We start from the raw sequence: 12843 nt of genomic DNA on the forward strand, positions 1-12843 counted from the left end.
TGTTCGAGGCCTTTCACCGCGTACAAACTACAAACCGTTTTTTTTATCAAACCGGTTAGGGTTGTAAACCGAATCCGTTTGGTCAAAATCAGATTGAGGAGGGCCCGGTTTGTGTCATAAACCGATTTGGGTGAAAAATATTTGAACGGCATTCAAATCGCGTAGGTCAGGTTGAAATTGGTTTAGATCATAAACCGGTTTACCCAAAAGTTATTTTTAGGTCGTGTTAAACTGGGATTGAAACTTGTCTAGGTGACGAGAGGGGGAACGTGTAAACAAATTGGGGGTCTGGGTCAGATTAAAACCTGTTTGGCTCAAACCCGTTAGGTAGTGCAAATCATAAGTAAAATTTTTTGAGCCTAATTAATACATATGATTATATGAGAAAACTAAACACGTTAATGGTTGTGTCAAGCTTTTATTGTGCGTTTTATCGTGTCTCCTTTATATCATTAACCCTAATAAATAATAACTTTATATTATTTTTTTTAACATGTCTAAGAAATTAAATTACGTTCTAACTTACACATCGATTTATAGGTAAAAAATGACAAGCTCAAACGAAGAGCGTAACTTTTTCGAACAACTTGGATGCATTCTCGAAATAGGTAAAAATTGACAAACTCAAACGAAGAGCGTAACTTTTTCGAACAACTTGGATGCATTCTCGAACAAATAGTCGAGTCGGACCGTAAGATAAACGAAAAATTACCGGAGTTAACTGAATGGATGTCAAATCCATTCAGGTGTTATAAATTGTTTAGGTGTTGTATCTTTTAGTAATTGTTGATTGTAATTTTGTCATAATTGTTAATAGCAATCAATAATATTTTATATTTTTAGCATTGTGTGTTATAAATTGTTTCGAATAGGGGATAACGAAGTCGAAAAAATCAACAATTCCTACCCCATTGCCGTGGGACTAAACTAGGGATAAGCACGGTACTTGTTCGGTACCGAAATACATGAAAATGGGTAACGGTACCGGTATTTACCGGTGTTTTACCCCTAAATATCAATATCGATACCGAAAAACGGGGAAAGTGGGTACAAATTCGGTACTGATATCAGTATCAAACGCTCATCCCTATACTAATCTCTAGTTAAAAAAAAATATCGTAGATAGGAATGAAAATGAAATATTGATTTTTGTTTCTCTAGGTTTTAAAGGAAAAATAATGCAAAACACAATCTTTGATTCTTTTCTCTCCCATCCACAATCAAAATCTTATGTAGACATGGCGGCCTCAACCAGCTAGCTAATAAACTACTCTCACCCACCCACGTCTTCTTCTACTTCAATCATATAACCTTTTCCTCACACTCCCACTATCCAGACCCTAACTCTAATTCAAATACCATTTCATTTCATTTCATCTCTAAACTAAACGTTCAATCAAAATGAGTAATAACAATGATCAACTTCCAAAATCCACACATTCAACAACTCTATTAACCTACACTAAAAAAGAAACCCTAGATTCCAGAATATTCGGTAAAGGCCGTTACAAATTTTGGGCGTTAACAGCCATCCTCCTCCTCGCATTCTGGTCAATGCTCACCGGAACCGTCACTCTCCGCTTCTCCGCCGACAATCTCAACCGTTTCTCCGACGATATTGCCGCCGGATCACCGATCCGCAACGATTTCGACATACTTGTGAGTTTTTTTTACTGTTTATGTGAGTGATTTTGGTGTTAATTTGGTTGATTGATTGAGTTAATTGATGGTTTTGAGTAGGAGATTGAGGAGAGGGTGAAGGTTGTTGAGCATATGTGGGATGTGTATGTTAATAGCCGTCGGATCAATTTGCAACGGTTCTGGCAGGATGCGTTTGTGGCTGCTTATGAGGATTTGACTAGTGATGTAGTTGAAGTGAGAGAAGCTGCTATAACGGAGATTGCTAAGATGTCTTTTCGGTTTATTGATCTTGATCTACCGCCTCCACAATCAACGGTTTGTTAATTTTGCTATACATTACGGTTTTAATGTGTCTTGTTATGTGTTGTATAAATGTGTAACCTCAAGAACACTAGTACACTTGGTATTTTATTAAATACTTTAGGATGTTTCTGTTTAGGGCTTTTAGGTTGATTATCGTATTTAGTTTCCTTAGCTTAGGAGAGATTTAGTGGTACATGCTGCTGCAAAGAACCTGGCAGGCTGTTGTCAGGCTGAAACGTGGTGAGCATTCCTAAGCACAGATCCTTCAACGATCAAGTCGGTAATATGTAACAAGATCGATGCATTAGGTACTAGGTTGAATAATGGAAATATTAAATAGTTAGTAATGGAGATTGAAGAGTGATAAAACGATATCTTGAGTTGAGATAAGATATGATTGAAATTATGTATAACAGTATAAGAAATAGAATACGAAGGGGTGAAATAAGAGAAGCGGGTAAAAGAATCTTAGGCTCACAAAACTGTGACACATGTGCAACTAGTTACTTATTCATTAGGTATAGATGTGAAGTATATAAACATGTATAAAAAGTAGGGAACAATTGCGTAGAGGAAGCAGTGAGAAGAGATGGCATTATCCGAGTGGACGTGTACCGGATTACGCTCATTGGGTCGACCTCTTCTTAGCCTAGTTTCTAGCATCAGATTTTAAACCTAATTCGGGACTCGTGTCATCACACAGGCGCTTTAAGCTCTTTGATATATTAGTTTCTATGTATATAACCAAATTAAGGGCCAATGCTTTAGCCATGTAGGGTGATCTCACTATCTTGAAATAAAATTAAATCCACATGTGTATTTGAGTATTTCTGTGTACACCTTTCATGTATCATAGCTCATTTCAAGCTTTTGGTAGTTTGCTAGAGCCTTCAACTGTTAGTAGTCGCACGCAGACCCTATCGTGTTTTTATTTCATCATACACTTGTTAGTGCATGTTTATATGTAATTTTTCTTTTATAAATCTTGTTCATTATCATCCTTTTGTATTATTTTTATATATGTATTATTTTGAATTTGCCTGTATTCTCTATCTGGGTCGTACAAGATCCTGATTTTATCGTTGCAACAGAATTTACACGAACTGAGTTTGAGAGAAATACAGCAGAACAAGGTGTTCATGTCAGATGGAAGTAAGCTATAACACGAGGATCAAACCAAAGAAGAGGATGCCATTTTTTGTATAGGTCAAATCTGCACGTTAATTTCCTGCGAGTGTAGTTCTCTAAGAAATCATAGCCCTTTTTTATGTGACATGTCAAACAATTTTGTATATCTTCAGGTATGAGTATGTATGTTAAGGCCTTTTTTTTCTAATTTTATGGTGAAATTATTTTGTGAAAGCAAAAAAAAAAAAGGAACCTTTTATTGTATTATAATGGAACTGTCTGCAAATTTGTGTGCAAAATGTCCTATATGTACATGTTTGCTGTTGTAAAAGTTTAAAATTTGTTGCCTAACTTACCATAACTTCCAGAGGTCGTGCATCGGGGCTTTAAACTTAAACACACTGATTTGTATTTCGGTTTAAATGAGTGGTTAGAACTTAGAAGTTGTTGGTAGCATTATGCCATTGATCTTCAATATATTTTATTTTTATATACATTATAATATATTACAAAAAAAACTGATTATTATTTACATGTATCTATGGCATATTTGAAGGTTAATTACCATGCTAATTAACTAATATTGTATTTCGATGAAATTTAAAACTTATTTTATGTCGTTGAACTTGATTTTGGCTTGCAATGAATTAGGTTAAACTTATTTTGGATGTGTTCTTTTGAACTATTTAAGAATATTTTAGACTATTAAATTTTAAAAGTTATGTATTAATTTTTCTTTTTAAAATCGAGCCAAGCCGAGCTGGGCCAACTTGGTTTAAAACCAAGCCAAGTCTGAGCTTAGATTTCTAGCTCGGTTTCAAATCTAAGCCGAGCGGAGCTAACTCTGTTTAAATCGAGCCAAGCCCGAGTTTGCCCTTGCTTAGCTCGGCTCGAGTTATGAATAACCCTATTGAACGCTACCTTGTGCTCTTGCCACCAAAAAAAAAACAATATAGAGGCTGTGTCTTTTACCGACCATCCCGAGATTAAAAAAAATATAATAATAATAATAATAATAATAATAATAATGTTTTTTTAGCACTAATATATTAACTATTTTAATATAAATTAAATGTAGTTAAAATTACATAACTAAAGATTAAGGATTTCAGCGAGCATCTTCTTATGACGGGTTGTCTTAGAATAAATCGTAAACCAATGCTCATCTAAATCCTCATCAAAATAATATCTCAATGGGTTTTCCAGTGAGTGAATCGGGGGTTTTCTGGCACCTCAACATGTTCTGGTGCGTTAATAAAAGTGTCTTGGGGTGTTATTCAATTATAATTGTAACCGAATAAATCGAAACCCGAATTGAATAAGATTTTGGTTATTCAATTCTGTTTGTAACCTAACCGATTTAATATCCGATTATTGGGTTGCCCACTAATCTCATTCGGGTAATTCGATTAACCCGAGTTAACCGATTTAGCCCCTTACTATTTAGTGGTTTTCTACCCCACTCCTCCACTTCCTAATTTCCAATTTTACTCCTCACTAATTAAAAATTCTACGATTATAGAACAGGGCTAGCAAAGCTGTAAAACCCAAACATACAAAAGAGGGAACGACAATGAAAACAAAAACAAAAATAAAACAGAGACAAAAGCATTACATGATCACATCTGTTATATTGAACTCACACCATCTCTCCCATTCTAAATTCTTTAATCTTGTTGTCCCTTTTATCCATAAAAACAAATTTGCTTTAATCTCTTTCACCGTCCTTAACTGGTATGTTATAGCCTTCAAATTCCACCTGATTTCTTGCTTTTCAAATCGACCACATTGTAGTCATAATGACCATACTTATCAGTTTTCTCCACTCGTTATATACTCGTTATATCCTATGTATGTCTTCACTAAATCCAACACATGTTTGCATGAGTTTATAGCTGGATTTGCTGGCAGTTTGAGCCACACAAAAACAACCCACCAATGAGATCTAGCTACCCAATAGTTGACTGTTTCTTCGACTTAGCTTCCACATCTTGAGCATAGCATCGAGTGACACATTACCCCCCTTTTCCCAAGTTCGGCCTTTGATGCGATTTTATTGATTGAAGCTCGCCTACATAAATAATTTACTTTTGGCGGCAGCCGTCGATTCCACTCGACCCATTCTTCAAAACCTTCTTCTACCGATACCTTTTATATATCCTGTTTTACAGCTGCAACCGTGAAGCCCACATCCGCCTGGTTCTTCCATTTCCATTTATCGTTACCTTTTAAAACGGAAGTCATTAAGGGGGCGTTTGGTTCGCATGAATTCAATGGAATTTAAGAGAATTGAAATTTGAATTCCATCTCTTAAGATGTTTGGTTCACAGAATTTGATAATCCCAATTCCAATCTGTATGTGTTTGGTTGACAATGGAATTGGAATTGGAATTAGGCATGAATTCCTTCAAATTCCTTTAACTAGAATTCAAAATCTTTTCTATATGTGAAGGAATTAAAATAAATTAATTGGAATCTTTGACTGTTTCGACCCGCACCGTTTCAACCAGTACCGTTTCGACCCATACTGGTTTCAATGCGAACCGTTTCGACGCGAACAGTTTCGACCCGTAATGTTTCGACGCGAACGGTTTCGACCCGTACTGTCTCGAATCGAAGCATTTCGACGTGAACCGTTTCGACCCGTACCGTTTCGAATTGAACCATTTCGTCGCGAACTGTTTCAACCTGAACCACTTCGAATCGAACCGTTTTGACAAATACCGTTTCGAATTGAACCGTTTCGACGCGAACTGTTTCGATTCGTACCGTTTTGACCCGAACTGGTGGTTGTGGGTGCCGGAGTGATTGATTCCAATTCATTTGACAACCAAACACAACAAAAATGGAATTGAGATTCCAATTCCAACAATTTCCAATTCCAATTGGAATGTTTAAATTTCAAATCCAATTTCTTCAAATTCTAATTCCTATACAAATTCTAATTCCAATTCCAAATCATTCCACGAACCAACCGCCCCCTTAATTCTTTCATAAGGTCCGCAAACTGTATCCACTCCAATGTGGACCTGGGCCCACGTAACCAAGCCCATGCCCAAACATTTCCATCTTCTAGTCTGTCTCTTATACACCTTCTCCTAACCTGCTGTCCAACCGTCTACCCAGAAGTAAACATTATTTCTAGCTCCCACTTCAGCCACTATATGATCTTTTAGTGATAAATTGAAGGCTGAGAAAACTTTTTCTATTGACACCATATCTTCCCATACGCCACTACTTTTGTTTTTTTTGTTTTTTGATGGAATAGACTGAATCGCTATCGAACTTATGTGAACCGATTTGACCACTTTAGTCCAAAGTGCTGATAGATTTTCATTAAATTTCCACCACCACTTTGCTCAAAGTGTCAAATTTGCATTCCGAATATCCCCACCCCCAAATCTGCATACTTTCTTTGGAACCGTCATCCTACGCCATGCTATCAATCGTATTTTGCTTCTCCCACCTTTCTTACCACATACGAAGTCTCTCCTTACTGCCTCAGGATTATAACCTTTTTGGCGCCAAGAACAAAGACAAATGATAATAATTCGACAATGCACCCAACACCGCTTTTGCTAATACTATTCTACCTGCAAAGTATAGATATCGGGCCTTCCAATAGGATAGCTTAGCATTAAAACGGTCCACAATATGTTTTCAATGTTTCACAAGTTTCATATTTGCCCCAACTGGCATCCCAAGAAACGAGAATGGTAGCTCCCGACATTACTATTTATGTTATACGCCATGTTCTCCACTTCTATCTCACCAACCCACACTCCAAATAAGTTTGATTTTGCCAAGTTTACTTTTAACCCCGAGCATAAATGAAAACATTCAAGTCTTTTTCCTTCCACTCATTCCCTCCACTCTACATGTATTGGGCTTTACCCGGCGGAGGCTTGTTCCAGTTCGGCCCAACAGAGGCTTTGGGCTCGTATCAAGTCCATAGTCCACCCAAATCAACCAATGGCACTCTTTTTTTATTTTTGGAATATTGGATTTTAATGATCCCAACTATTCGTCGTTGGCCGCTAACAATTCACACATAAAAAATAACCACTGACAATCCCAACTATTAACAGATTGACCTCCAATGGACCTGACTAACAGAACCCTAACACCATTAGTCTTCGGTTACAAGAAAAACGTTTTTTTTTTTTTTTTTTTTTGCCAAAAAAGGCTCTTAAAGGTCCGGTTTAAGGTTAAAAAGAGGTTTGTGACGAATTGAGTTTTCCGGCCAAAAAGTTGAGTTTTCCAGCCAAAAAGAAGTATTATGGCGAAAAGGAGTTTTCCGACGACCTCAATAACTGGATCTTTTACTAGAAAAAGGTTTCTAAAGGTCCGTAATAAGGTTACAAAGAGATTTGGGTTGAAAATGTTGAGTTTTCCGGTAAAAAAGGAGTTTTCCGGCTAGCAACGGTTTTTCCGGCAACAAGAGACAAACGTCGTTAGGGTTCTGTTAGTCATGGTCCATTTGAGACCGGTATGTTAATATTTATTATGTTGAGATTGTTGGCGGTCAACGATGAATAGTTGAGATTATTAAAATTCAATATTCATTCATTATACAGGATATAGGTAAGGTTGTCTACATCTTACTTTTCACGAACCAACCGCCCCCTTAATTCTTTCATAAGGTCCGCAAACTGTATCCACTCCAATGTGGACCTGGGCCCACGTAACCAAGCCCATGCCCAAACATTTCCATCTTCTAGTCTGTCTCTTATACACCTTCTCCTAACCAGCTGTCCAACCGTCTACCCAGAACTAAACATTATTTCCAGGTCCCACTTCAGCCACTATATGATCTTTTAGTGATAAATTGAAGGCTGAGAAAACTTTTTCTATTGACACCATATCTTCCCATACGCCACTACTTTTGTTTTTTTGTTTTTTTGCTGGAATAGACTGAACCGCTATCGAACTTATGTGAACCGATTTGACCACTTTAGTCCAAAGTGCTGATAGATTTTCATTAAATTTCCACCACCACTTTGTTAAAAGTGTCAAATTTGCATTCCGAATATCCCCACCCCCAAATCTGCATACTTTCTTTGGAACCGTCATCCTACGCCATGCTATCAATCGTATTTTGCTTCTCCCACCTTTCTTACCCCATACGAAGTCTCTCCTTACTGCCTCAGGATTATAACCTTTTTGGCGCCAAGAACAAAGACAAATGATAATAATTCGACAATGCATCCAACACCGCTTTTGCTAATACTATTCTACCTGCAAAGTATAGATATCGGGCCTTCCAATAGGATAGCTTAGCATTAAAACGGTCCACAATATGTTTCCAATGTTTCACAAGTTTCATATTTGCCCCAACTGGCATCCCAAGAAACGAGAATGGTAGCTCCCGACATTACTATTTATGTTATACGCCATGTTCTCCACTTCTATCTCACCAACCCACACTCCAAATAAGTTTGATTTTGCCAAGTTTACTTTTAACCCCGAGCATAAATGAAAACATTCAAGTCTTTTTCCTTCCACTCATTCCCTCCACTCTACATGTATTGGGTTTTACCCGGCGGAGGCTTGTTCCAGTTCCGCCCAACAGAGGCTTTGGGCTCGTATCAAGTCCATAGTCCACCCAAATCAACCAATGGCACTCTTTTTTTTATCTTTGGAATATTGGATTTTAATGATCCCAACTATTCGTCGTTGGCCGCTAACAATCTACACTTAAAAAATAACCACTGACAATTCCAACTATTAACAGATTGACCTCCAATGGACCTGACTAACAGAACCCTAACACCACTAGTCTTCGGTTACAGGAAAAACGTTTTTTTTTTTTTTTTTTTTTCCAAAAAAAGGTTCTTAAAGGGCCGGTTTAAGGTTAAAAAGAGGTTTGTGACGAAAATATTGAGTTTTCCGGCCAAAAAGTTGAGTTTTCCAGCCAAAAAGAAGTATTATGGCGAAAAGGAGTTTTCCGACGACCTCAATAACTGGATCTTTTACTAGAAAAAGGTTTCTAAAGGTCCGTAATAAGGTTACAAAGAGATTTGGGACGAAAATGTTGAGTTTTCTGGTAAAAAAGGAGTTTTCCGGCCAAAAACGGTTTTCCCGGCAACAAGAGACTAACGCCGTTAGGGTTCTGTTAGTCATGGTCCATTTGAGACCGGTATGTTAATATTTTTTATGTTGGATTGTTGGAGGTCAATGATGAATAGTTGAGATTATTAAAATTCAATATTCATTCATTTTACAGGATATAGGTAAGGTTGTCTACATCTTACTTTTCACGAACCAACCGCCCCCTTAATTCTTTCATAAGGTCCGCAAACTGTATCCACTCCAATGTGGACCTGGGCCCACGTAACCAAGCCCATGCCGAAACATTTCCATCTTCTAGTCTGTCTCTTATACACCTTCTCCTAACCAGCTGTCCAACCGTCTACCTAGAAGTAAACATTATTTCCAGCTCCCACTTCAGCCACTATATGATCTTTTAGTGATAAATTGAAGGCTGGGAAAACTTTTTCTATTGACACCATATCTTCCCATACGCCACTACTTTTGTTTTTTTGTTTTTTGCTGGAATAGACTCAACCGCTATCGAACTTATATGAACCGATTTGACCACTTTAGTCCAAAGTGCTGATAGATTTTCATTAAATTTCCACCACCACTTTGCTAAAAGTGTCAAATTTGCATTCCGAATATCCCCACCCCCAAATCTGCATACTTTCTTTGGAACCGTCATCCTACGCCATGCTATCAATCGTATTTTGCTTCTCCCGCCTTTCTTACCCCATATGAAGTCTCTCCTTACTGCCTCAGGATTATAACCTTTTTGGCGCCAAGAACAAAGACAAATGATAATAATTCGACAATGCACCCAACACCGCTTTTGCTAATACTATTCTACCTGCAAAGTATAGACATCGGGCCGTCCAATAGGATAGCTTAGCATTAAAACAGTCCAAAATATGTTTCCAATGTTTCACAAGTTTCATATTTGCCCCAACTGGCATCCCAAGAAACGAGAATGGTAGCTCCCGACATTACTATTTATTTTATACGCCATGTTCTCCACTTTTATCTCACCAACCCACACTCCAAATAAGTTTGATTTTGCCAAGTTTACTTTTAACCCCGAGCATAAATGAAAACATTCAAGTCTTTTTCCTTCCACTCATTCCCTCCACTCTACATGTATTGGGTTTTACCCGGCGGAGGCTTGTTCCAGTTCGGCCCAACAGAGGCTTTGGGCTCGTATCAACTCCATAGTCCACCCAAATCAACCAATGACACTTTTTTTTTTATTTTTGGAATATTGGATTTTAATGATCCCAACTATTCGTCATTGGCCGCTAACAATCCACACTTAAAAAATAACCACTGACAATCCCAACTATTAACAGATTGACCTCCAATGGACCTCACTAACAGAACCCTAACACCACTAGTCTTCGGTTACAGGAAAAACGTTTTATTTTTTTTTATTTTTATTTTTATTTTTTTGCCAAAAAAAGGTTCTTAAAGGTCCGGTTTAAGGTTAAAAAGAGGTTTGTGACGAAAATGTTGAGTTTTCCGGCCAAAAAGTTGAGTTTTCCAGCCAAAAAGAAGTATTATGGCGAAAAGGAGTTTTCCGACGACCTCAATAACTGGAGCTTTTAGTAGAAAAAGGTTTCTAAAGGTCCGTAATAAGGCTACAAAGAGATTTGGGACGAAAATGTTGAGTTTTCTGGTAAAAAAGGAGTTTTCCGGCCAAAAACAGTTTTTCCGGCAACAAGAGACTAACGCCGTTAGGGTTCTGTTAGTCATGGTCCATTTGAGACCGGTATGTTAATATTTTTTATGTTGAGATTGTTGGAGGTCAACGATGAATAGTTGAGATTATTAAAATTCAATATTCATTCATTTTACAGGATATAGGTAAGGTTGTCTACATCTTACTTTTCACGAACCAACCGCCCCCTTAATTCTTTCATAAGGTCCGCAAACTGTATCCACTCCAATGTGGACCTGGGCCCACGTAACCAAGCCCATGCCCAAACATTTCCATCTTCTAGTCTGTCTCTTATACACCTTCTCCTAACCAGCTGTCCAACCGTCTACCCATAAGTAAACATTATTTCCAGCTCCCACTTCAGCCACTATATGATCTTTTAGTGATAAATTGAAGGCTGAGAAAACTTTTTCTATTGACACCATATCTTCCCATACGCCACTACTTTTGTTTTTTTGTTTTTTGCTGGAATAAACTGAACCGCAATCGAACTTATGTGAACCGATTTGACCACTTTAGTCCAAAGTGCTAATAGATTTTCATTAAATTTCCACCACCACTTTGCTAAAAGTGTCAAATTTGCATTCCGAATATCCCCACCCCCAAATCTGCATACTTTCTTTGGAACCGTCATCCTACGCCATGCTATCAATCGTATTTTGCTTCTCCCACCTTTCTTACCCTATACGAAGTCTCTCCTTACTGCCTCAGGATTATAACCTTTTTGGCGCCAAGAACAAAGACAAATGATAATAATTCGACAATGCACCCAACACCGCTTTTGCTAATACTATTATACCTGCAAAGTATAGACATCGGGCCTTCCAATAGGATAGCTTAGCATTAAAACGGTCCACAATATGTTTTCAATGTTTCACAAGTTTCATATTTGCCCCAACTGGCATCCCAAGAAACGAGAATGGTAGCTCCCGACATTACTATTTATGTTATACGCCATGTTCTCCACTTCTATCTCACCAACCCACACTCCATAAATGAAAACATTCAAGTCTTTTTCCTTCCACTCATTCCCTCCACTCTACATGTATTGGGCTTTACCCGGCGGAGGCTTGTTCCAGTTCGGCCCAACAGAGGCTTTGGGCTCGTATCAAGTCCATAGTCCACCCAAATCAACCAATGGCACTCTTTTTTTATTTTTGGAATATTGGATTTTAATGATCCCAACTATTCGTCGTTGGCCGCTAACAATCCACACTTAAAAAATAACCACTGACAATCCCAACTATTAACAGATTGACCTCCAATGGACCTGACTAACAGAACCCTAACACCATTAGTCTTCGGTTACAAGAAAAACGTTTTTTTTTTTTTTTTTTTTTTTTTGTGCCAAAAAAGGTTCTTAAAGGTCCGGTTTAAGGTTAAAAAGAGGTTTGTGACGAAAATGTTGTGTTTTCCGGCCAAAAAGTTGAGTTTTCCAGCCAAAAAGAAGTATTATGGCGAAAAGGAGTTTTCCGACGACCTCAATAACTGGAGCTTTTACTAGAAAACGGTTTCTAAAGGTCCGTAATAAAGTTACAAAGAGATTTGGGACGAAAATGTTGAGGTTTCTGGTAAAAAAGGAGTTTTCCGGCCAAAAACGGTTTTTCCGGCAACAAGAGACTAACGTCGTTAGGGTTCTGTTAGTCATGGTCCATTTGAGACCGGTATGTTAATATTTTTTATGTTGAGATTGTTGGCGGTCAACGATGAATAGTTGAGATTATTAAAATTCAATATTCATTCATTTTACAGGATATAGGTAAGGTTGTCTACATCTTACTTTTCTTAAAACCTATCTTAGTTTTGCTATTGGTCGAATTTCCTGAGTATGATGTTGGTGATGATTCATTTATTTTTAAACTTTTAAGGCATGTTTGGCTAATCTTTTTGAAACAATTATTGACTTATTGGCTTTTTTCAAAAGTCTTAAGCTACAAAATGATATTTGGCAATGACGGTGTATATGAGGGGAAAAGTGATTTTTTTTTCTAAAAAGTCATTCAATACTGACTTTTCCAAAA

General features: G+C 37.5%; 1 protein-coding gene across 2 annotated transcripts; it reads left to right on the plus strand.

Annotated features, from left to right (window-relative positions):
* The first annotated feature begins 1201 nt into the window (after nucleotides 1-1201).
* Nucleotides 1202-3280, plus strand: LOC110878942. Of its 2 annotated transcripts, none has more exons than XM_022127338.2 (3): nucleotides 1202-1659; nucleotides 1741-1956; nucleotides 3012-3280. In XM_022127338.2, the coding sequence occupies exons 1-3, from the start codon at nucleotides 1402-1404 to the stop codon at nucleotides 3105-3107; spliced, it is 570 nt and encodes a 189-aa protein (XP_021983030.1). In that variant the 5' UTR covers nucleotides 1202-1401; the 3' UTR covers nucleotides 3108-3280. The 2 variants fall into 2 exon arrangements, with proteins under 2 accessions (XP_021983030.1, XP_021983031.1); XM_022127339.2 differs by having other exon boundaries at nucleotides 1205-1659; nucleotides 3036-3280.
* Nucleotides 3281-12843: the final 9563 nt, after the last annotated feature.

Source organism: Helianthus annuus, chromosome 9, assembly GCF_002127325.2.
Source record: "Helianthus annuus cultivar XRQ/B chromosome 9, HanXRQr2.0-SUNRISE, whole genome shotgun sequence".
NCBI lineage: Eukaryota > Viridiplantae > Streptophyta > Magnoliopsida > Asterales > Asteraceae > Helianthus > Helianthus annuus.

Coding starts and splice junctions, on each gene's coding strand:
- LOC110878942 (XM_022127338.2), top strand. CDS start 1,402: ATGAGTAATAACAATGATCAACTTCCAAAATCCACACATTCAACAACT. Junction 1,660..1,740: donor GCAACGATTTCGACATACTT/GTGAGTTTTTTT, acceptor GGTTTTGAGTAG/GAGATTGAGGAGAGGGTGAA. Junction 1,957..3,011: donor TACCGCCTCCACAATCAACG/GTTTGTTAATTT, acceptor GGGTCGTACAAG/ATCCTGATTTTATCGTTGCA.